The following is a 26,723-nucleotide window of genomic DNA, read 5'->3' as shown; positions in this document are numbered from 1 at the left end:
CTATTCACCAACATCTAACGCAAGAATAAAATGCTCATCTAAGAATGGAGGGGCTCAATGCGCTCGATAAGATTAGACTATATACTCAATAAAACCTTGAAATCTACCAAAAAAGAATGGAAAAATCATTTGATCGGATCGTGCATACTCGGGCATTTATATCGGGGGAATTGGTCCAAGCGCTAAGAAGGTCATCATCCCACACCGAAAAATTGGTGGCAAGTTCATATCCTCCTAAGAGGGCCCCTTTCACATCAAAAAGGTGTATAAAAATGCATTTAAAATCCCCATATGATAGGGGGCATTTTAATTATTTATTCAGGTTGACACCACACCGCATGCCTAAATCACTAAAAAAGATTTAAAATTATCAATATAAATATTCTTTCACGATCAATGATTCAATGAATTATTTTTTAAAATATATATTATTGATCTTTTGAAAATTTGAGACACCACCTCCAACGTACTAAGATTTTAAAAGTCATAAAAGAGACTTTTGTGACTACACACTCCAATAAATTGAGTCAAAACATCCTAAAGTTTTTCAATAGCCAAGAGCTTAAGGTTCAAGTGGTTGTAAGAGGTCGCATCCAACATGCCTAAATATGGTTGAATTGCTAGTAGCTACATCTACATAACACGTCATAAGAAAGGTCATAGTAGTGGAACCCCCACTTTGTCAACCCATAGGTAGAGACTATAGGAAGTATGAAGGCTAATTTGACTTGATAAATTCAAGTGATCGTAGTCCACCAAATTTTCTTAATTGATCAGAAAATTAAAGTTCCAGTGAGGAGGAATTTGCAAGCTATTAAAAATATAGTTTCAAGAAATAGAATTTTGATGATAGCAAATACTTCTGTTTCTCTATGATTGTCTTGCCTACTAACATTTTAGGTCCACAACCAAACTGCAATTTGAACCAGTTCAAGATTAGGTTGATTAGATATGAGTCAGTTTGTAAACTTTTCCTTTTCTTGAGTCTATTATAAACTAGTGGTTCTTAATGCTAAGTAACCTTGCACGCACACACTTGAGGGAATTTTTCTGATGAATTTATAGTTTTCTATTTCTACTCACATCGTCCGGGACGATCCATAAATCAGCTAGGACGATCAGTTAAAAATAAAAACTCTAATTAGGACATGCTAATTAAGGCATCCGTCATTAAGTTCATCATCCTGAATGATATTTATATCGGTCAGGACGATAAACTCAAATTAGAAAGAATCAACCACCATATCTATTTAGGTAGCTTTTATTTTTGGACATCATCGTGGATATCATCCAAAATTTCGTCCTAGATAAAGCAACATAATTATGCCTAAATTATTTTAGTAATCAAGAAAAGTAATTAATATTTGATTGCTTAATCATATCAACCTGGATGATCATAGGATCGTCCGGGATGATCAGTTCAAAAACCTTAGTTGTTCTTGGACGATCAAACATCGATCAGCTTCTATTCAGGGTGATGTTCTGAGTGATATTCAACAATTTATACTAATCATACAGAACGATGTACTATTGGCCTGGACGATATAAATAAAAACCTTATGATCATCCTAAATCATCTTAGCTGATTGAGCTTAATTTGTACTGAATGTACATGATGACATTTATATCATCCTGGATGATAATATCAGTTTGTTACAATTAAGAGCTATTTCAAAACTCTTCTATATAAGACCTCTTATTCTACCCAAGAGATTATCTTTTTTTATTATTCAAACTTGAGAGAACTAAGAGGAGAGGGAGAGCAAAAGAGAGAGAGAAAGGATCTTGTGAGGGAGAGTTTGTGAGGGATTTCATAAAGGATGCTCCAAACAAGGATCCGTCGTTGTCTTCCCCAGTAATCGACCTTAGTTCCTTTGGGGTTTTTGAGATGTCTACTTCAGCATCTGATCAAGGTTCTCTGCCTGCTTCAGGAGGAAGCAAAATGAGTTGGGTTCTCTTCCTACTTCTGAACGAAGCAAAAGGAGTTGAGTTTTATGCCTCATTAGGGTTGGTGGAAAGGAGGTTTATAAAGGCTTCTCCATCTTACTGTGAAAGCAAAAGGAGATACACTGAGTTTAGTACAATAGTCGAAGGGAGATTATAGGGAGTGGAAGTAGGTCAAGTTGATCGAACCACTATAAATTTCTGTGTTCTTTATTACTGCTTCTATATTTAATTTTTGTGCTATGATTTCTGTGATGAATCTTGATTTTGGTTTTAATATTATGTATTGATTGAAAGATTTTTTAAAATATCAATTCACACCCCCCCCCCCTCTTGGTTAGGCTTGGGACTAGTTCATAAGGGCTTAACATCTCTATTGAACTTTTAAGAGCCAACAGATCACTTTCAAGTGGTATCAGAGCGAGTTTCATAAAATTTAGTTTTTGAAAACTTTTGAATTTCAATCAATGGCTAACTTTCATAATCGTCAAATGATAGAAGGATATTCTATTACACGAACACCTTTGTTTGATAATATTCCTTATGAATTTTGGAAACTCGCATGTCTACATTTGTACAATCACTTGATTATTGTATGTGGATGCTTGTTAAAGAAGGTTATACACCTCCTCAAGAAATTAATGGCATTAAAACTTGACTTCCTTTTACTAAATGGATTTTTGATGAAAGAGATTTAACACAACTTAATGCAAAATGTTTGAACTATTTTTTCTATGCTTTGAAATCTAAAGATTTAAATACTTATTCTATTAATAATTTATTTGGATCACTCATTATTTACGAGCAAGAGGTGAATCAAAAAAATCTTAATGCATGTGAGAAAAAGAAGGAGAAAATTATGGCACTAAAGGACAACAATACGGATATTGATTCTTCCAGGTCTAAAAGCGATGATGTTTCCTTCATCACTAGGTAATTCAAAAACTTTCTAAGGAAGAACAACAAGTATCATCAGAAGTAACAAAGAGGTGAGGATAGAAAAAATTATAAAAGTTATTTTGATGTTGTTTGTTTTGAATGTAGGAAGCCTGGACATATTAAAGCTGATTGTTCTACTCTTAAGGATCACTCAAGAAAGAAAATGGTGAGGAGAAATCCAAATACAGGAAGGATAAGAAGTAGAACTAAAAGGCTTTCTCGGTGGATTCTGCATCTGACTCATTTGAGACTGAAGCTGAAGATGAGATAACAAATTTGTGATTAGTGGGTGATTATCTTGGTCAATCTGATCAATAAGAGGTATGTGAACTAACCTATGATCAATAACTTAAAATTTGTGAGAAAATTCATGCATCATATAAGAAACTTAAGAAATCGCACACTAATTTAAAATTGGAGTTTTTGAATTTGATAAAAAAGCATGAAAGTTTAAGTAAAGATCACACTCTACTTGATAGCAATCACATGTCTTTATTTGATGAATTTGATGATTTAAATGAAAAGCATTCTGATTTGATTCTTGAGAATGATTATTTGAAACCATCTTATACCTCACTTGAATCTGATTTTAAAACTTATATTAAAGAATCAGATCATAAGGAGCACTATTTAAATATTGATAATGATGTTTTAAAAAGTGATAATTTGAGGTTTAAAGCTAAATTTAATACACTTGAGAGAAATTGCAATACATCAACACTTAGTCTAAAGTCAAAAGCTAGGAAGAGGCATTATAACCCAAACAAATTAGTAAATCTTTTTCTTGAAGTTAGATGTTTTTTATGTGACATGCTAGGACATATTTCACACACTTACACTGTTCATCATAGTACACATTGGGTTTGGAGACCCAAACTGCATGATACACAGCATAGCACACATGCATTGCATTACTCTTTTCATAAAAAGGGACCCAAACCTGTTTAGGTTCCTAAATCTGACATTTGATAATTTTGTAGGTAAGCTCTCACCAAAGACCTTGTGAGAGCATGTGGTACTTAGACAGCTATGTTGATACTTGATCAATATGAATTAGGTTATTAAACCTAAGCTTATGTCACAGCGGCTAACCAAGATGAGGGGTGAATTGATAATAAAAAATTTTCTCTCTTCAAAATTTAGAACCGAGAAAATTAACTTTAGTAAATTTTATAGAAAATGTTTTTCAACCACAAGTTAGAAACAGTAAAACAAAAATAAAAGCATCGAAAAAATAAAAGACATGAGATTTATAGTGGTTAGATCAAACACGACCTACATCCACTGCCCGGAGGCACCCTCCGAGTATTGAACTAATACCACTAGTGACTCTCCTTTTGCACCCACAGCAAGGCGGAGAAGCCTTTAAAAAACTCTCTTCCACCACTACCCGGTACGGCAGTGAACCATCATCCTTTTACACTCTTCCCAGTGTTGGAAGAGAACAGTTCATCCTTTCACACTCCTGGTGTAGGCAGAGAACCCTTCGTCCTTTCACACTCTTCGAGTGTGGTTAGAGAACCCTTCGGCTGTTCACACTCTCCAAGTGTGGGCAAAGAATCATTCGTCCTTTCATACTCTCCTAGTGTGGGTAGAGAATCCTTCGGCTGTTCACACTCTCCAAGTGTGGGCAAAGAATCATTCGGTTGTTCATACTCTCTAAGTTTCGGTAGAGAACCAGATCCCCTTGTCAGATCTTCTTCACAAGAAATCTAGAAGGAAGAGATAAAAGAGTGAAGTATTCAAAAATCAAAAGTAGATACTCTTATCTTTGAGAACCAAGTGAAACCTACACGCTCTAATAGTAAGAATTCTCCTTCAAACACTCTCTCACACTCTCTCCTTGACTCTCCTTTCAATTGGCATGAAGATCAATAGGCAAAAAGATTAAGTGGCAGTTTATATTGGACTTTATATAGGAAAGACACAAAAAATCATCCAAAAACTGCTAAAAATCAAGTCTGTCAGCAGTGGATCGTCCCGTACGATCGTGGATCATCCCGGACGATGTTACTTAATTCAGTTGGAAACGAACCCAATGTATATTGGTATGAATTGACTTCGTACACGTTGATCATCCCGTACAACCAAGTTTCATCTGGTACGAACAGTTATACCACGGTCAATTTCAAAATCTGTAGAAAGTCACCAAAGTTTTAAGAGTCGGTTCGCTTCGTCCTGGAACAAATATTAGTTCGTCTGGATGAAGTTTTTATATAGGACATTTCATCCTGGGATGAATTGGAGTTCATTTGGTCAAAAATTTTTTAGAGAGCATTTCGTCCTAGAACGAATATGGATTTCGTCTGAAAGAAAATCTTCCAGAGGACATTTCATCCTAGGATGAATTAGAGTTCGTCTGGACGAAAATTTTCCAGAGAGCATTTTGTCCTGGCATGAATATGAATTTCGTCAGAACGAAAATTTTCTAGAGCTTATTTCGTACTAGGACGAATAGGAAATTCATCCTGGATGATGAGGACTTAGAAAAAAATTTTACGCTTTTTATTCGTTCCATTGCTCTTTTGAGGAGATAACTGACTTGATCGTCCCGTATGATATGTATAATTTTTTAAAGATCTCATTAAGTGTGTGTTTGTGTGTTTGCACAATTACAATCACTTCCTCTCAAACAAAATGCAAAGAAAAATACAAGCTTCAATTTACAAACTATCTAATGCTGAATTTGATTTGAAGTTGTTATTAGTTTGGAGTTCGAATTTCCTGAAATGTTAGTCCACTCAAGAGCAAAAATAAATCTTCCAAAAAGTGTTAAGAGATAACAAAACTTAAAATAATAATATTTGGAATCATCAAAATTATACAAGTTGCAAGAATATAAAACATACAAATAGCAACTCTCTTAACAATCTCCCTCTTTTTGATGATGGCAAAATAATTGTTGTTCGTATAATTTTCAAATTTTAAGAATCTCCTAAACTCCCCCTGAATTGATGAACATTTGAAAATAAGTAGGCTTTACACAACAGTTTTATCTCTCCCTTTTTTTTTAATTTTTAAATTTTAAAATGCAACAAAAATAATACTAGGAAACAGAAATACGATACGAACAAGGATACAAAAAGATACGAGTTACCAAAAGATAAGAAAAAAAAATATTTTCTCCCCCTTTTTTACAACAACAAAAACAGAAGAAGAAAAAGACCAAAAATTTAGCATATAAGCAGTAGGCAAATAATGAAGAATCTTATTAACCATTTCAGCATTCATTAGTTCCCTACCTAATGCATGTAAAGAGGTAACTATTTATGTGAATCTTGTGTACATATCAAAAATGGATTTATTAGGTTTCATGGGAAACAGTTCATAATCATGTAATAAGATATTAAGTCTAGATTGTTTAACCTCATTAGTCCCCTCATATATTATACAAAATCTATCTCATATGTCCTTTCCACTCTTGCAAGTGGAAGCTCGCATGTAATCTTCTGATTTAAGTGCACAAAAGAAACTATTCAAGCATTTGGCATTTAGTTGTGCTAAGTCACATTCTTCTACTGTCCAGTCCACAAAAGGTGTTTCAACTCTAACTCCGTCAACTAATCTAGTTGGTTTTGTATATCCTTCCTGAACTAAGATCCACATATGATAATCAAGTGACTGTAAAAATATAGACATGCGTATTTTTCAAAAATCACAAGGAATGTTATCAAACAATGGAGGTCTAATTATAGAGTAACCCTAACATGTATTTCGGTTTCCAAATGTAGCCATCTACATTAATTAAAAAGTAGTCTAAACTTATGATTTTAAAACAAAGCTCTGATACTACTTATTGATACTTGATCAATAAGAATTAAGTTGTTAAACCTAAGCTTATGTCCCAGCAGCTAACCAAAAGGGGGGTGAATTGGTAATTAAAAAATTTTATCCCTCTTCAAAATTTAGAACCGAGAAAATTAATTTTAGTGAATTTTATAGAAAATATTTTTCAACCACAAGTTAGAAATAGTAAAACAAAAATAAAAAGTAGTAGAAAAATAAAAGACACGAGATTTATAGTGGTTCAGTCAAACATGACCTACATCCACTCCCAGAAGGCACCCTCCGAGTATTGCACTAATACAACTAGTGACTCTCATTTTGCACCCACAGTAAGGCGGAGAAGCCTTTACAAAACTCTTTTCCACCACTATCCAATACGGTAGAGAACCGTCATCCTTTTACACTCTTCCCAGTATTGGTAGAGAACCATTCGTCCTTTCACACTCTCCCGATATAGGCAGAGAACCTTTCATCCTTTCACACTCTATTAGTGTTGGTAGAGAACCCTTCGGCTGTTCACACTCTCTGAGTGTGGGCAGAGAACCCTTCGTACTTTCACACTCTCCTAGTGTGGGCAGAAAACCCTTCATCTCTTCACACTCTCCTAGTGTGGGCAGAGATCCCTTTGACTATTCACACTCTCCAAGTGTCAGTAGAGAATCGGATCTCCTTGACAGATCTTCTACATAAGAAATTTAGAAGGAAGAGAGAAAAGAGTGAAGTATTCAAAAACCAAAAGTAGAGACTCTTACCTTTGAGTACCAAGTGAATCCTTCAAGCTCCAGTAGTAAGAATTCTCCTTCAAACACTCTCTCACACTCTCTCCTTGACTCTCCTTTTAATTAGCACGAAGATCAGTAGGCAAAAAGATTAAGTGGCAGTTTATATTGGACTTTATATAGGAAAGAAACAAAAAATCATCCAAAAACTACTAAAATTCAAGTCTGTCAGCAGTGGATCGTCCCGTACAATCATGGATCGTCCCGGACGATGTTACTTAATTCAGTTGGAAATGAACCCAATGTATATTTGTACGAACTGACTTCGTACATGTTGATCGTCACGTACGAACAAGGTTCGTCTAATACGAACGGTTATACGATAGGTCGGTTCTGAAATCTACAGGAAGTCACCAAATTTTCAAGAGTCGGTTTGCTTCATCCTGGGACGAATATTAGTTCGTCTGGATGAAATTTTTACAGAGGACATTTGCGTGAAAATTTTTCAGAGAGCATTTCGTCCTAACACAAATATGGATTTCGTCTGAACAAAAATTTTTCATAGGACATTTCATCCTGGGACGAATTGGAGTTCATCTAGACGAAATTTTTCCAGAGAGTATTTCGTTCTGGCACGAATATGAATTTTGTCTAAACGAAAATTTTCCAGATCCCATTTTGTACTGGGATGAATAGGAAATTCATCCTGGACGATCATGACTTAGAAAAATTTTCTACGCTTCCTGTATGTTCCATAGCTCTTCCGAGGAGATAACTGACTTGATCGTCCCGTACGAACTGTGTTCGTCCCGTACGATCAGTAAAATTTTTTAAAGATCTCCTTAAGTGTGTGTGTGTGTGTGTGTGTGTGTGTGTGTGTTTACACTATTACAATCACTCCCTCTCAAACTCAATGCAAAAAAAAAATACAAGCTTCAATTTACAAACTATCTTATGCTGAATTTGATTTGAAATCGTCATTAGTCTGGAGTTCGAATTTCCTGAAATGTTAGTCCACACAATAGCAAAAACAAATCTTTTAAAAAGTTTTAGGAGATAACAAAACTTAAAATAATAATATTTGTAATCATCAAAACTATACAAGTTGTAAGAATGTAAAACATACAAATAACATCTCTCTTAATAAGCGGAGGCTCGCGGTTCATAATTACATAAACTTGCTGCTTAATAAATTTTGAATTCCATGTTTACTACTATGTTGATTGTTGTTATTTTCTATTTTAGATTTGAGTTAGCTTTTTATGTTTGCTGTTATTTTATAGTTTTTTCAGCTTTGATGTTTTTACTTTGGTTTTCCTTTTTGTTATAGCTAAAATGATATTTTGCCTTTTTTTTTTTCAGAATTTTGTAGTTAATGTCTAAACATCTCTAAATCAATTAAAGGAAGAAACGCCAATGATTATTTTCCACCCTCCAACCTCTTTTAGTGGTGTAATTTTCTTTTCTAAATAAAAGTCTATCTCAAATTAGCAACTAGACTTTGCAATTAAGATCTTTTATATCTTGCTACAATAATCTACCTTATATATATAATGTTCAAAGTCTTTATATTACTTTCAGGATCTTTAAAATTTTGTCATTGCATTTATCATATTATTTTGTGTCTGGTTTATGGCTTATTCTTCCTTATATTATAGAGTGAGTTTTTTTTCTCTAATATCTTGAATATATACTCACAACTAAGAATATTTAAGAGTTTTAAAAAATGGATCTAGCTTGCAAAAATAAAAAAATGTCAATAACACCAAAAATCAAAAGATGTACAATGATCTCCAAAAAATTATAAGATACACAAAGTGTATCAAAAATCAAAAGTGCGTAAAGTGCGCTAATCAATTGACAAGAGGCATAAATGAGCCCACAAAAAGAAAGCTTCCCTCTCTTTCAAACCTTTAAATCTTAGAAGAATTCATGTGTAACTTGATATTTTTAATTGCTTGATTTCAAATTTCATGATTGTGAAAAATTACTTTGTTATATTATTCTATAAGATATTCTTTATGGAACCAAGTTTTGAATGGATCTCTTTTTCTTATCCAATCAGTTTGTTCTGGGTTAGGTCTTTTATTTTCAAAAGATGATTTTGTCCTGAGAGAAGTCTGGTTAACTGGAATGGATATTCTACCATTTTCGGATTTCAATAATGTTAACTCTTTGATCTTACAAGTCCTTAAATTCAATCACTTAGAGAATTTATCATTTTTGTGCCTTTAAATATATATATATATATATATGATCATCCCGGATGATCCTCTTCGTCTTAGATGATGTTCTTAAATCTTTACTCAATTTTGGGAAATTGGTCTGTTCAATCCACATGTTCGTCTTGGATGATACATGTGGTAATACGTTCAAATCCTTTAAATTTGGCTGGTACGATCAATTAATTGTGATCATCCCGGACGATCCACCTACTCATCCCGGATAATACACATGGAATGCTTAAAACATTTTTAAATTCGGCCGGTATGATCTATTATTATGCATCGTCTTGGACGATTCACCTAATCGACCAGGACAATCTAATTTTTAAATGGTCGTCTGGCTTGACTCCTCGGGATAATCGCCTGTGCCTTCTTATCATCCTGGATTACTTTATCGCCTTTTTGATCAATCATCCCGGACATAATTATTGCACCTGATCGGCCTGGACGATTCTGCGATCGTTCTGGATGATCGGTTCATTTCTTTAAAAACTGAGCATTCAATCAATTTTTCTCATATAATCTTTCTTCAACCCTTTTTGCTCTTACTTCCCTTTTATTTTCCTAATTATGGCCAGTGGAAAGAGGTCTCTCATGCCTTCTGGGAGTTCCTCGATGGCAAACTTGGACCCTCATTTCACCGAGGAAAGTGACCAAGCTATCTACCTGAGGTATAAGATAACCGGGATCACTGTTTCCTGGATTATCAACCCACACATTCTTTACTATCCTATCCTTAATCTGCTTGCTCACACTACTCTCACTTTCCTCCTTACCCTTACTTTTCTATTTAATTCAGAGTTATTATTTAAGCTCTTCTCTACCCTTCCATAAATTCATCTTTCATCGCTCTACTATCCTATGTGAATAAACAACCTGTCGAAATCACTTATCAGGACTGTCAAGAGCTCCTGCAACTATCTACCACATGAGACAAACTCCACACCCTGTGTTCCAATCCTGACTATGAATGAGCTATGGCCAATCAATTTTAAAGGAACATCAATACCCCTTTCATGTTGGAGAGACTAATAGTTTACTCAAAAATACTAGAATAATCCAACATGTCCTTCGCACTTCTATTCTCCCAAAAGCTGGTGATCGCATTAATATCACTCCACTCCTTTTGATCACCACTTTCTATATTTTGACCCGCCGTGTATTTAATGCCTCTGATTTGATTTTTCAATTCATTGAGCATCTGATTAGTATTTGCGATCCAGGACATAGGAGGAAGCCCAATCTACCCCTGGGATATATTTGTCTCCTATATCCTTGAATCCAAATACAACCTCCAATATCCTGCCCCATAAAACTTTCAACCTACCTTCTACTCAAACAACTCTTTCCATATTTTTTACATTACTCGTCTCCACCAGGGGCACGAGGAAGCCAAGGGAGCTAAGGAGGAGGCAACTCCTACACCTGTTCCTGCACCTGTTCTACTCCACCAGCACTTTCAGCTGGATCAGTTGGTGGAGCGATTCGACCTGTGGGAGATACAGTTTGAGACCTACATTATTGTGCAGGAGCAGCAACATACTAAGGATGTTGGTCGTTCTGACTCTTACGTGGCTCACCAGCACTACCAGCACGACCAGGATATGGCCTGTCTTGGGGAGCAGTTTGCAACTCTTTCCAATTACCTTTAGTCACATCCACCACCACCTCCTCCTCCTTCGGATGATCAGGGGGTCGTCTTTCTTTTAGTTTTTTTTTCTTTATTTTAGTCTTCTCCTATTTTTCAGTTTATTGTTGTTTTACTTTTTCCCTCCTTTTTGTGACATTAAAAGGGGAGTAGCTATAATGTTCTAGGTTATACTTTTTTTGAGTAATTGTACTATTTATTCTATTATGTTTTTAATTTGTATAGTTGAACTTTATTTTTCTTCACACTATTTCCATTAAACTGCTTTAATTATTTTTGTGATTGTCATCATCAAAAAGGGGGAGATTATTGCGAATCTATTTTCAAGAAATAAAATTTTGATGATAGGAAATACTTCTATTTCTCTATAACTGCCTTACCTACTAATATTTCAGGTCCACAAGATCAAACTTTATTTTGAACTAGCTCAAGATTGGGTACACTAGATCTGAGTCATTTTGTGAACTTTTTCTTTTCTTGAGTCTATTGTAAATGATGTGATTTCTGATGCTAAATAACCTTACACACACATTTGGGAGAATTTTTTTGACTGTTTTAGAGTTTTATGTTTTTACTGACATCGTTTGAGACTATCCATAAATCAGCCTAGATAATCAATTAAAAATAGAAACTCTAATTAGGGCATCTTGGTTAAGGCAACCGTCATTAAGCGCATCATCCTGCATGATATTTATATCTGCTGGGATGATAGGCTCAAATCAGAAAGAATCAGCCTCCAGATCTATTTAGGTAGCTTTTATTTTTGGACATCATCCTAGACGATGCAACATAATTATGCCTAAATTAATCTGGTAATTAAGAAAAGTAATTAATGTTTGATTGTTCGATCATATCATCCTGGACGATCACAGATTGACCTAGACGATCAGTTTAAAAACCTTAGTTGTTCCTAGATAATCAAACATCGGCCAACTTCTATTCAGGGCAATGTTCTGGGCGATATTCAATGATTTTTACTAATCATACAAGATGATATTCTATAGGCCTGGATGATATGAACAAAAACCTTTTGATCGTCCCAAATCATCCTGGTTGATTGAGCTTAATTTGTACTGATCGTACAGGATGATATTTATATCATCCTGGACGATAATGTTAGATTATTACAATTAAGAGCTATTCTAAAACTCTTCTATATAAAACCTCTTGTTCTACCCAATAGATTATCTTTTGCTGCTGTTCTGAACTAAGAGAGCCAAGAGGAGAGGGAGAGCAAGGGAGAGAGGGGATATTGTGAGGGGTTTCACAAAAGTTGCCTCAAGAAAGGATTCATCTTCATCTTCTCCACTCATCGTCCTTAGTTTCTTAGGGGTTCTAGAGAGGTCTACTTCAGCATCTAATCAAGGTTCTCTGCCTGCTTCAGGAGGAAGCAAAATGAGTTAGGTTCTCTGTCTGCTTCTAGAGGAAGCAAAAGGAGTTGGGTTCTCTGCCTCACATGGGTTGGTGGAAAGGAGGATTGTAAAGGCTTCTTCTCCTTGCTGTGGGGGAAAAAGGAGAGACACTAAGTTTAGTGCAATACTCGGAGGGCGCCTCCAGTGAGTGGACAAAGGTCGAGTTGACCAAACCATTATAAATTTTTGTGTTCTTTATTATTTCTTCTGCATTTAATTTCCGCACTTTGATTTATATGGTGAATCTTAGTTTTGGTTTTAAGATTATGTTTTTATTGAAAGATTTTTAAAAATACTAATTCACCCCCCCCCCCCCCCCCCAGCCTTGGGACATTAAGTTAGGTCTAACAACCTATTCACTAGACTCAACATTCTACACTTCAATCATCTTATAGCTAAAAGTTATACATAGTGAAGCAACTATACCTCCAAAGGGAGAACATCTTCTGCTCCAAATACTAAAGAAAATGTTTCAAACTAAGTAGGAGTTCTATTTGTGGTTTAGACTTCCCACAAAACCTCTCCTAACTTTTCATGCTATTGGAGCAGTTATGAACCAATATTTTATTAAAGGCCCAAGTTAATCCATTTTCTCGAGGGTAATAGATTTTTTAGTATCTCTAATAATTGTTATGATGTTTAGCAAAACTTTTTTTCTTGATGCTTCTTAATGATCATCTATTATTGAATATGATTCAATGATAACTTGATGAACTCAAGTGATTTGGATGGAAGTCTCCTCAACAGGTTAAGGATCAAGATATTATCTATATTTGGTACTAACGACCAAATTCAGAACATGCAATTCCTTCAACAAATCCATAAAGCACAAATCTAGGATCAAAGAATGTTTTCTTCAATAAGTCCACTAAAGCACAAAGCAAAATAACTAAAGATGTTATTCTAAAGTTTACATAGAGTCTAAGGCTGAACCAAAAGGATCGTATCATTAACAAGTCCATTACGCAACAAAAGCTTTAGACCGATTAATCTTCACCACTAACCTGATATAAACCTAAAGGGTTTAGGTCACCAACACATAGCCCTTCATCAAGCCTGCTAAAGCAAGAAGCATAGGGTCGAAGATACAAAAACTTCCTGACAAGTCAATACGAACAAATTAGATAATCCTTCACTAATGTTTTCCACACAGAGTATAGGACAAAAGGAATCAAAGCCTCAAAATACAAACTGAATATGTGGAAAGAGCTACAAATCGCTGAATATATAAAGTTCAAACAATTTCTAAATGAATCCTATAATTATCTAGCATAAATATTACATTTCTATATGATTATAGTAAATAAAGATGCAAGCAGTTACAAAAATGCTAAAAATTAAGATGACATATGTGGCAAAAGAACAACAAGAAATGACAATGCTATATATTAGCATTACTCTATCAAGTCTTCGTAGATCTTTAGATGAACTTATCATCTATAATTTGATTGACACAATGGATCTTGTCAAGTATGAATCAATATGATAGTGATATTTGGAGATCTATAAGATAAAAAATTTAGCATGACATTCAAATAGGCTTTTCGAGATCTACAAGATGAGGCCCTTTACATAAAATCCAAACAGGTTTTTGAAGCACCACTAAATGAAAATCTCTATGTCACAGCTAAAGCAGATATTTGGAGATCTATAAGGTTAATCAACATACAACAAATGTGATTTGGTCTAGACACATATCATATTTATTTGGGGGCATTTGTTGATCTCTGCATAAAGAATAAAAAGAGGAAGAAAGCATAAATCAAAACTTGGTATACCTCGTATCTTTCAAGCAAATCCCATAATCTCACGTATATGCTTTGATTTGCATCGATTCCAAGGATTCGCTCATTTGCATGAGCTTTTGCTCTCGTTAAAAACACAAAGTAGCACAGCCTTAGGCTCCAATTCTATTCCTCTCTCACATACAAAGCCCAACCTAAGCTCTTCCCTCATCCTTCCATTTTTTTCCCACAACTTCAACCCATAATCTTCCTTACCCAACACCCAACTTCATGTAACATTCTAGTGCCAACACCCTAGAATCTTCATCCCGCCAACCTTCCGACCCTGTCAAAGTTGGCCGTACACCTAAACCTTCAAACCTACCTCCCCCTTTCTCAAGTCGTACAAGAACATGTTGAAGCCGAAACATCCATTTATCATAGAACCTTCTGAACTCCTCAAGTTGACCTGCTTTAGTCGTGGCAAAGCCATCTGCGTCCAAACTCCACTATCAACTCCAACCAAATCCCGAACCATAACTCAAGTCGCGTCCCTTGACACCAACATAAATACTCCTCCAAATTTCTTGTTCCCTTGCTGTAGCCAAAAATTACCTACCTCAAGCCGACACAAGTCTTTCGACCTTATAGCTAGAGCTAACTTCCACTCTCTTCCATACCACTAGACTGAACCCCCACCTGCTCTTCTCTCTATCAAGCCCCATCTGAGCTACAGCCTCTCAAACACATAAACCTGGCCCATTTCCTCTTTGTTAGCTTCATAGCAAAGCCATTAGTAATGTATTAAGTTGATCTTACTAATAAATGTTTTAGTGACTAATAATTTTATTATTAGTAATCCTATCATAATTAAAAACAATATAATCATTGCTATATTATTATTAGTGACTTAATAAGTGATTATTAATAATATTATATTATTATTGTTATTATTATTATTATTATCATTATTATCTATTTGTGATATATTTGTGTGAGTGTGTGTGTGTGTGTGCACTTCCATAAAAAAGGAAGTTTCCAACAATAAACAAGAAATGGAAAAAAAAAAAGAAAGAAAGGGAAATATTAAAAAAAAAAAAAGTATTTATGCATTTTTGTAAAACTTCAACACCGCCGAAATGCATGCAAAAGTATAACCCTTCAATCCATAAAACTCCAAGAGCTCAACTTCGATGCTTGTAGCGCAACAAAACAACAACATATACATGCTTTTTTTTAGCGTGATGGGAGGAAGTTTGTCACGATGCTTATGACAAAGTGGGTAATTAACAAAAGCCTTATTTTTGGTATTTGTGATGCACCAAAAAATGCCTATACATGCTTTTCTTAGCATGGTCAGATGAGAACGCAGTGCGACACCTATGGCGAAGTGCAGATACATATAAGTACAAATGAGTAACAATTCTGACTTAAACATGATTCAATTAATAAAACTTGACCTAAAAAGAATTAAACTAAAGGGACTTTGATATGACTTGAACAATCACAAGAATTTGAACTAAAACTTGCATAAAATAATATAAAACTTGCACATGAATGGGATTTGACAAGAAATTAAATTAAAATCAGAAATTCAAGATGAGATTCATGGATCTTTAAGATGACAATCAGAAATAGATATATGAGAAAAGACTCATGCACTCTAGCAATAAATCTTTGAATAATGAGGAGTAAATCATAAATGAGTATATCAATCATGTTCATGAGAAGATGAATGTAAACATGTTGAATGATGAAAGCATTCAATGCACTAAGAGCAGGATTGGAAAATGATGTTTGTAGGAATCTTGCAAATGATCATTCCAAATGCATGCAATGATTCATCTATGAGTGGTGATGTGATACAATCATAAGCAAAACTTGGAGATCTAATATCCCTACAGTGCAAGGTGAGTATGAAAGCCAATGATAACTTCTCATATCACTCACAATTATATTATGGCAAGTCTACATGTCCTTCCCTTACAAGAAGAGAGAACTACTGACGTTGGAGGGGCTTAGAGGATGATGAGTGTTGTCTCCATTAGTGGCAAAGGTTGTAGAATTACTGATATGAGCCGACACTTGTCTATTGAAACTAGCAATTTGAGAGATCCCAGAAATATTAGAAAGTTGAAAATCTTCTTACTCTATACTTAACTTATAAATGATATTATAAGAGTATAATTAATGTATTCGCCGAGTCACTAAAAATATTAATAAATCTTTGCTTGTTGTAATTATATGTCGAGGATTTAAAAAAAGGTATGATACAGCTTGAGTATGACTAGTACCTCCTAGTTGTGGGTGATAATGATTCAATCACAAGAAAAGACATCAAATCCTTATAAGCAAAGGGTTCAATGACACTGCAAGAGATGCATACCGCAATCAAAATGTCAGTTGCAATAAGAATGATCTGACGTGTAGTGGAAATGACGACGTGATGTGTCTAAATGCATTCAAATGAATGTCAGCACACATTGCATTGCGTTCATTGGAGATAATGATCAATGTTTGATAAATGTGCTATAGAAGATTAACGCAAAGATTTGTGGTTTAAACTCACAATTACAAACCAAAAATATACTTATTGTTCCAATCATCCCAAGGGCCGTAATAGTTTACTTAAAAATGGATATTATGCAAGGATCTCCTGGACAATCTAAAGTATCTTTCATCACAATAGCTGTCAGTTCAAGTTAGTGGCCACTGATTTCCATATAATTTTGAGAAAAAAAAAATAGATCAAATCAATATTTTCAAAGATGGAGTGAGTCCCAATTTAACCATGTTTTGAACATTCAGTTGGATAAAATTCGATCTAGAGAGAGAAGCTCCCGGTGTTTTCTAGAGAGAGAATTCTTGTTTTTTCGAATTCATGTGTTCGTGGGCTTTGTGCAAGTGGAATATTTTGATGCCGAATTTTTGTGCAGCCGGCTGATCGTCGGTCTTATGATCGGCATGTAATCTGTGTTTGGATTATGACAAATGTTCGTTCGACGGGTACCAATCGTGGTATTGGTAAGTCAGGAATTGTTATCAGGGAGGGGGCGAGGCCAATGGTTCATCGAGAAATGACTGATGGTAAAGGAAAGCAGGTTGTTCTTGATAGTGAACCGGAGGAAATCAATGGCAAGGTGATTGAGAAATCGGTTCTTGAAAATAATCCAGATGTGTCTGGATCGTCGGGCGCAATTCTGAAGGTTAGTAAGTTTGTGGTAAATCGGGAAGAACATGTTGAACGGGATATGGTTTCTGATATTGATGATGCTGCAAAGGAATTAGTTGATGAATTTCCTCAAGGGAAGTTGAGTTTGAACAAGAATCAGGATTCCTCTATTCTTCGGGAATCTGATTTGAATGATGTGAAGGAAAAGTTTAAAGAAGCATGGAAAAGGACTAAGCACATTAAGATCTCTAATGGAAAGATGGTTTCGGAGATGTCTGAAGACGGGATGGCGGTTAAACTCAATGCTGAGAAGGAATTGCTAAATTCGGAGGTTTTGAAACATTCTCTGTTTATTAAGGTTTTAGGAGACAGAGTTCCATTTCCTCTGTGTAGCTTGGAGTTGAGGAAATAGTGGAGTAAGTTCGGAAGTTTTCATATGACTTCCATTGGATTAAACTGGATCTTATGCTCGTTTAAATCAGTGGAAGCAATGGAAGAGGTTCTTAATGGGGGCCCTTGGTTCGTGGGAGGCCATATTGTTGGGATGGACAAGTGGTCTCCATTTTTTAATCCTAACTCCTTCATAGGATTTACTGCACCAGTATGGATTCGATCTCCTTGTTTACCACTGTATTGTTGGGACGAGGAAAACATCGTCAGGATTGCGTCGAGAATTGGAGCTCCTATGCTGCTAGATGGAAATTCATTTAAATGGGGAAAGAGGGAGGGAGTTTGTCCGGGTATGTGTAAGATTGAATTTGGAGAATAGTCTCCCAAAATGAGTTTGGGTTGATGGAATTGCCTGGCATTTTTTCCAAAGAATTGAATACGAGAAGATTGATCTATTCTGCTACCAGTGTGGGAAGGTTGGGCATGATAGCAAGGTTTGTCCTGAAAGTGTGAAGAAAATTCCTGTGGAGCTGCTGGTTAAGAAAGTTGAAGTTATGAAGAATGTGAATGGGAAGGATAACAAAGAAGGTGCTGAAGAAGCTAATGAGAAGTATGGGCCGTGGATACACGTTAAATTTAAAAATAGGAGGTTTTGGAATGGTAAGGCAAAGGCTGTTGATAAATCTGGAAGAAATACTGCTGGAATTGATGTTATGGCTCGAGTCTCTCAATTTGAAGTAGGACATAATCAGAAGTTGGGAAACAAAGCTATGATGGAGCCAGAAGTTCAGAAGGATCAGACTTATATGGTTATGGTAAACAATGATAATAATGAAGTTTGTAATAAAGATCATGCTGGGGAGATTATTGTTTCAAACAAATTTGATGATCTGCTCAATGATATTGAAGAAGGAGAGGTGACGGATCTTTCGTGTTTGAACCACCAGAAGAAATGGGCTGATGATGTTGAGAAGCCAGAGGAAGTGGAAATGGTTATTTCTAGGAATAACAGTCTGACAAAGGTTAAACTTGCTAAGGAACTAAAAGCATTAGGCCCCTTGGAGATAGAACATAGGAAAAAGAGGAAGGAGAATAAAGGTAGTTTGCAAGGAGGGGATAGCTTCCCGATGGTAAATAAATGAATTCGTTACTTTTCTGGAATTGCAGGGGAGCTAGGAAGAAGGAGGCTTCCTTGTATCTCAAGGAGATAGTTAGAGATCATGGTGTTTGCTTTGTTGGATTGATGGAGACCAAGTTATCTAGTATTGATAGAACTGATGTTGATTTTCTGATTGGGAAGGATTGGGATTACTTTCATTTCCCTGATGTGAGCACTGCGGGTGGTATTATGGTGCTTTGGAATTCGAAAAGTGTTTCTTTTACTGTTGAAAGAAGTGATTCTCAAGTTGTGGTTGGATCTCTTCATACACCTTCTTTGGGTGTGTGGAAGGTAGCTACAGTATACAGTAGTAGGTGTAATAATGAGAGAAGGATTCTTTGGAGTATGCTGGAGAACAGTTTGATGGATTCGGGTCATGCCATTGTGGTGGGGTGGGGGGGGGACTTCAATTGTATATTAAATAAAGAAGAGAAAAAGGGTGGCAAGAGGTTTTTATTCTCTAGAGGACCGAGAGAGATGAAAGAATTTTTAACTAATGCTGATTTTCATGTTGCAGGTTTTGTTGGACCAAGTTTTACTTGGTGTAACAATAAAGATGGTTCTTCGAGGATATGGGAAAGGCTTGATAAGTGTTTACTCAATTCCTCAGCTCTTCAGTTGATGCCATTTGGTAAAGTTAAACATCTAGCTCGGGTGGCGTCGGATCACAGCCCAATTGTGTTCAACATGGATGCACGGAAAATCAACAGAAACAAAAGTTTTAGATTTGAAGACACTTGGAGGTCATACCCGGCTGCTTGGAGTATAGTTAAAAATTCTTGGAGGAAGGCTGACTTTGGGGATGAAGAAGATATACTTCATACAAAATTGAAGAGATCTTTAAGAGCATTATTTTTCTAGAATAAGAACAAATGCCTGGATTTGGTAAAAATGAAAGAGAAACTAAAGAGTGAGATTATGGAGTTACAAATCAAGGAGGCTGCGGGTTCTGGGCTCTCTAGTGAGGATCTGATTTTGCTTAGAGGGAAGATTCATGAGTTAAATATTACTCTTAGAAGACTATCGACTTGGTGGAACCAAAGAGCTAAAACTAGATGGTATGAAGAAGGGGACTCCAACTCAAGGTTGTTTCATAACTTTGCTTCAGCTCAGAGGAATGCTAATTGGATCTGGCAAATTAAGAATGCTAACAATAATCTAGTGGATGAAGAAGATCAAATAGAGCAAGTCTTTTTACATTTTTTTGAGAAGAAGTGGAATATAGAGAGTGTGACTTATCTGGTTGGCCGTCTCCTTCAGAAAAATAGAAGTTAAAGGATAATATTGATGCTTTGCTAGGTGCAGATTTCACTATGGATGAATGCAGGAGATCTGTATTTCAGCAGGGAAATAATAAGTCTCCCGTATTTGACGGAGCAACTGCATCCTTTTTTAAATGTTATTGGAATATAGTAGGTGAGACTACTTGGAAGGCAATTAAAAATTTCTTATGGGTGGAGCAATGCATAAAGACTGGAAAGCCAAACTTATTGTCTTAATTCCTAAGACTAAAAATCCAATTGTTCCATCTAATTTTAGACCCATCAGCTTATGTCAAAGTACTAATAAAATTGTGGGCACAATGTTGGTAAACATATTGAACTATTTTTTACCCAACATGATATCCGAAGAGCAAGTAGCATTCATCCCGGGAAGGTCCATGTCAGAGCATTGCTTATTGGCGCAAGAAATTTTCAATATATTCAAAATATGCAAGAACAAAAAAGGATTGATGGCGGTGAAACTGGAGCAGGCGTATGACAGTATGGGGTGGACAACGTTGAAATAGATTCTCCAATGGTACGGATTTCCTGCTACCTTTTCAAAGCTTCTCATGGAGTGTGTGGTTAAGGCTAGATTTTCTATTGTTATGAATGGAAAGTACACAAGATGGATTGATGCACATTGCAGATTCAGGCAAGGTTGTCCTCTCTCCCCGTTTTTATTCATAATGTTCTCTCAATTGTTGTCTAGTGCTATTGAGCAAAGAGGTCAGACATTGGGTTTTCAAGTATCTTCGAGAGGGTCGTGTATCTCACACATGCTTTATGCGGATGACGTTTTGTTATTTTCCAAAGTTTTAGCTCCCTTAGCTCGGTTGATTAGTGGCATTGTGAAGAATTTCTGTAACTGGATAGGGAAAAGAGTGAATGTTAACAAATCACAAATTATGTTTGGGAAGTATGTTAATAGAGCATGTAGGAAAAAGGTGGCAAAATTTCTTGGATTCAAGGTGGTGAAGGAGTTACAATATTTAGGGATTAAGATCTCTTTACAAAGATTGGGTGTTGCTGATTTTCAAGACTTGTTAAGACATGTTACTGATAGACTTAATGTGTGGGGGAAGAAATCCTTGTCGCTGGGAGGAAGGATAACTCTTATAAAGACATCTTTAATGTCTTTACCGAGCTTTTCTATAACCCATTCTCTTGTTCCTAAGAGAGTGATTCTGGAGGTGGAGAAGTTGTGTAGAAAATTTCTTTGGCATAAGCAGGATGGGAAATATGGTTTACATCATGTTTCATGGGAGGAAATTTGTAATCCACGGAATGTTGGTGGATTGGGTGTTCATTCCTTCACAAGGAAAGCTGGAGCTCTTCGAGCCAGATTAACATGGAATTTAATCCAGAAACCTGAGACTCTATTGCACCGAATAATGGTAGCTAAATTTGGTGATAATGTGCTGAATGAGAGCCGCACAAGCTACACCTCTAATGTTTGGAAAATTTTAACAGCTGGAGGAAATTTTTTAAATCCTATTGTTAGATGGAGAGTGGGAAAAGGAGATCAAATTCAGGTCCTCAATGATGTTTGGCTGCTGGATAGATGCTTAAATAAGTGGCCTTCGTTCTTTGATTGCAAGGCTTTGGAGAATCTAAAAGTTCAACAGCTTATTACTGATCTTGGACAGTGGGATGAAAGGAAATTAATCAACTGGTTCCATGAAGATCTAGCAAGTCTTATCAGGACTGTGAAACCAGATGTGCAACGGGGGGATCAACTGGAAACGGTATGTAAATTCACGGGTAAATCTTTAACTGCTTTGGCTTATGATAAAGTAATGAAAGACAAAGGTATTAGTGATGTTGATGGTTTTTATAGTTGGCTTATGAGCTTAAAGCTTAACTATAATGTGAAAATTTTTTGGTGGAGACTTAGCAAGTTTGCTATTCCAACAAACCATTTTTTAAAATGCCGAAGATTGACAAATGATGATCGTTGTGCTAAAGGCTGTCTGGAAACAGAAAATTATGAGCATATAATTGTTCAGTGTAAATATCTTCAAGAGGTGATTGATAAAATCCGTGATTGGGGATTTAATATACCTTCTTTTAAGTCTTTGGATGGTTGTTTGGAAGAGCTTAAGAGGATTTCTGGCCAGAATTTTGGGATGGTAAGGATTTATTGTGTTGATGTTTTCTTGAACTAGAAGAACTGCAATTCAGTAAAACATGGTAAGGCTGTTTTGTCGTGTTCTTATGTGGCTGCTAATGTGCTCTCGTTAGCTATTTTGAAGTCTTCTCCTTATCTAGTTAGCTGGGGTGCTAATCTCCCAAGGGAGTTATCTTATACTTGGCGCCCTCCACTAGATTGGATCAAGATAAATGTGGATGCATCTTTGTTGAGCTCGAATAAAGGTGGTATTGGTGGTATCTTTAGAGACCATAAAGGTAGATTATTCTTGTTTTTGGAAGAAATAAGATTCATTGGGATAGTGCCCAATTGGAGATGGAGGTAATTGTTGATATTAGAGATTTTATACAAAGTTGGATGCTTGAAAGCAATGGGGTTATCATTGAAAGTGATAATACTAATGTGATCAAATTTTTACAATATTCTTTGAAGAAAATTGATTGGGACTTAGATAAATAGTCGGGCAAGGATCTCTTCTTCTTGAAGGACTTTAATAATGTTGTTTTTCATAATGTTAATAGAAATTGTAATAAAGTAGATGATTTATGTGATACTTTAGCTATTGAAGGTAGTTTTGTTTTTGATAGTTTCTCTTTGGGTAGTATACCGAATCCTTTGATTGATTTGATCAAGGATGAGATGCTACCTATTTAGTTTGTATCTAGGTTGTTGATTTCCTTTCTTTTAATACAATTGCTCTTGCACGGCTTTAAAAAAAAAAGAGTTGGATAAAATTCTTTAGGCTTGTAAGATTCTTGATGAATAGTGGTCGTGCATTTAACATACCACCCATGAGCAAATATAAAAGGGCTATAACAAATACGAGTCCCTACTTGCTATCATAGAAGACTGGTTGAATGTCCAAGTTCCTGCATGAATTGTAATATATATATATATATATAAACAGATTAGGGGGAAGTGCAATCATAAAACCCATATGGATCCTGACGAGCATGTTATGGATACACACGTGATGTCTAGGGATGTTATGTTGGTCAATAAATGAAACCAAGTTTGAGTTCGATCCTTCTACATGGATAGATAAGAGTCGACATGGCTCGAACTATCAAACAGATATACAGTAGGGTGTCGACCGAAATATTTTTTTATATATATTCATATAAGACCTTCAAGGTCTACGAAAAAAGAAAATTATCAACAAAAATATAAATTCTATGTAACTGATCCTTCGTTGATAAGTTGGCAGAGTCGACAAGGTCTAACAGACAAAATGCAATGACCTTGTAAACACCCCAATAATGGTTGTGTTCAATGCATATCTCAATTAAAGTGGTTAATTCCAAATATCTCAAAATGCTAACCCAAATTCTTGAAAATCCCAAATTTCAAAAAACATCTAAGTTTAGAATATTTAAAATTAAAATAATCCATCAAATCACTTAAAGAAAATTACACCCACCCTCCGTAACTATTTGTCATGGTATTCAAATTGAAAAATACTTTAGCTCATAAGAGCAAATGTTTAATCGAGAATATTATTAAAATTAATTCTTAAACCATCTCCTACTAGCAGGGATGTGTCATGTGTCCACTAATCGATAGTTTTCCTATCAAATGGCATCGCAGGATAAATGTTTATGATCGGGGCCCTCTAAACCAATCGATTTGCCACCGAATAGCACCATTAAATTGTTGTTAAGGCCAGAGTCTGCATGATCACTAATGACATCAAATCCTTGAGATATGAATCAATATAATATAATCAATAAGGAACAAAGCCTTTTGCTAGCTAAGGTGAATTTAAATTTAACTCATTAGATAAATACTCATCCCATGTCTACAAGGTACCCTTAGATGAAGCAACCAATGATTGCCGACAAGGATCATTCTATCAGGTTGGGTCAACTACCTCCTCTAACATAGTAGACTAGGAACCATGATAGCCCAAGATGACGGAATAATATGATCTTGATCTGGTCCATCATCCATTCCCCAACCATCTTCTTTAAGAATAAGAGGATGAAATTCAAATTTTAAATATCCAATTTTTAAACACCAATACCCATGCTGCTACTATATGTCAGATAATACATACTCTCTATATATCTAATTGATGACTAGCCTTAATCAAAAGTTCTCTCATGTTATCAGGAGGGAGGGGTAATTAACTATAGGGGTTTCGCCTATAGGAAAATAGAACTTTGATCATAAAGTCCTCACAAAATGATGGCAAAATCCATGGGTAGTGTCTTATGTACAATCTCAATCTGTCTTCCAATAATTTACCCTGAAACATAATCAATTAAAACTCCCCCAAAAAGCAAAGGGGGAGGCCGGACTGAATTTTTGTAGCCCACAGATTTATGGAGACTCCGCTGGAGTTTGGTTTCACTTTTCATATTTGGTTAGTCGCATCAATACTATCGTAATAGCTAAATAAACATGGTCTAAAATTATAGGATTTTCCAAAATGATTATTTAATAAATAAATACTCTAAATATTCTAAAAATGATCACCTCAACAAATCAATTAATATGATATTCAACATAGTTTTAAATTTATTTAAATTGCTTGCTTGTACTAACTATTTTTTGCCTATTTTGTGTCTTTATTATATGTAAGTCTTTGCATTTTGAAAGTGTAAGGCATTATATTAGAGGCTGATTACTAACTCTTGCCTTTCATTTATTTAGATTGATCTACAGAACACCCTGATGACCGTCCAATAGGAATAAGGAGCCAGGATCCAAATGGGAAATTCTATTATAGAAACCAGAAATGCTGGAGCTACCATCAAGTTTGGTAGTCTCAACTTCTCTGCAGTTACTACAATGACTGTTATCATTCTTGTAAACGATATGAATATTAAAAGGCCTGCAAGGAGATTCCATCCTTTCGAAGCTCCTACATGTCGTGGGCACCTGCTAGTGTAATGACTCGCTACTGAAGAGCATCAAAGGAGAATCTTTGTATTTAAACAACTTTCTCAATTTGAGGCCCCCAGCCACCAAGAGAATTATGACTAGTGTAAGGATTTCTTTGATGAATACAAACACCACTACCCTATCAATCAAGATATCTGCACTCAGGAAGACCATTGCTTAAGCTTCCTAATCTGGAGGAAAGTTGATAAGAAGGCAGAGGAGCTAGATAAATGCTGAAATTCGAGCTCACCATTGAAAACTACCTATCCACCCATCCAATCTGCTAGCCCAAGAGTCTGAAGCTACAATTCCCACTTGGAATGAGTTCGGGGGCTTGAGATGCATCAAGAGAAATAGTTTCTTTGGTGAGCTGAAAAAGTTATTTTGGGACCAGCATCCTAAATTCCCAGCTCCCAGAGGAAGAAAGAACTATAAACCATTTCCATCCAAGTTTATAGGGTCATCAAGATTGTAAAAGAGAAAAAAACTGAAAAAGAAGAAGTTCCAACAACGTTTAGTGATCATGGCCACGAGAACCTCGCCAAGGGAGTGTCTATCTATTATAATGGAAAGAAGATAAATAAAGAAAATTCCATCCATTTAATATCAGGGTGTGAAACTTGAATTACATGTTCAGGAATCCACCGCCGAAAGTCCACGGTAGAAAAGAAAGGAAATCTGGAGGCCAAGGCCTCACAGAGAAGAACAAGAAGAAGGAAGAAAAAGAAAAATGAATATGGGCAGAACATTTGGTATGACTGCCTGGAGATCTGCCCCCTCCAATAAACAACATCAGAAATGGGTCCAAAAGAAAGCCCATGATGACATCCGTCACGACGGTCGACACCATATAGAATCCTCCGATGGATCCCAACGTTCGCTGACCCCAGCCAAGGAAATGACTAATTTCGATCACAGCATACAAGTCGAAGAAATCTTCAAGCTGTACAGGAAACAAAAATCTATAGGCAATGCCACTCAGAAATTAATATGCATGAAGAAGAAGAAGAAGAATATGGAGATGACGACATTTTAAAAATTAGGGTGGTTTATATGGTAAGCCACATCGATGATGATGATGATGGGGGTGATGAAGATGATTAAACATGCAGACGGATATAACGACGTCATTATCGGGTTGTGTCTATTTCCAGCAGAAGAGGCCACCCTTCAGATGAAGAAGAAGAAGTTTAAGAAAATCCATTTGGTGTCGACAATATAACACTAGTAGACAAATGACATCAAATGAGATGTCAAATGTGGGTGAAGCATAGTAAAATCTCTTAGTTGAATGAGAAAATGACA

At 35.8% G+C, this 26,723-nt stretch overlaps 1 protein-coding gene across 1 annotated transcript; it reads left to right on the top strand.

Annotated features, from left to right (window-relative positions):
- The first annotated feature begins 19,097 nt into the window (after positions 1 to 19,097).
- Positions 19,098 to 19,979, top strand: LOC110098015. The gene is made up of 2 exons (XM_020824710.1): positions 19,098 to 19,530; positions 19,636 to 19,979. Exons 1-2 carry the CDS (start codon positions 19,098 to 19,100, stop codon positions 19,977 to 19,979), a joined length of 777 nt encoding a protein of 258 aa, XP_020680369.1.
- Positions 19,980 to 26,723: the final 6,744 nt, after the last annotated feature.

The sequence above is a fragment of the Dendrobium catenatum genome, unplaced genomic scaffold (genome assembly GCF_001605985.2).
Source record: "Dendrobium catenatum unplaced genomic scaffold, ASM160598v2 fragScaff_scaffold_726, whole genome shotgun sequence".
NCBI lineage: Eukaryota > Viridiplantae > Streptophyta > Magnoliopsida > Asparagales > Orchidaceae > Dendrobium > Dendrobium catenatum.
This window is presented reverse-complemented; position numbering and strand designations above follow the sequence as displayed.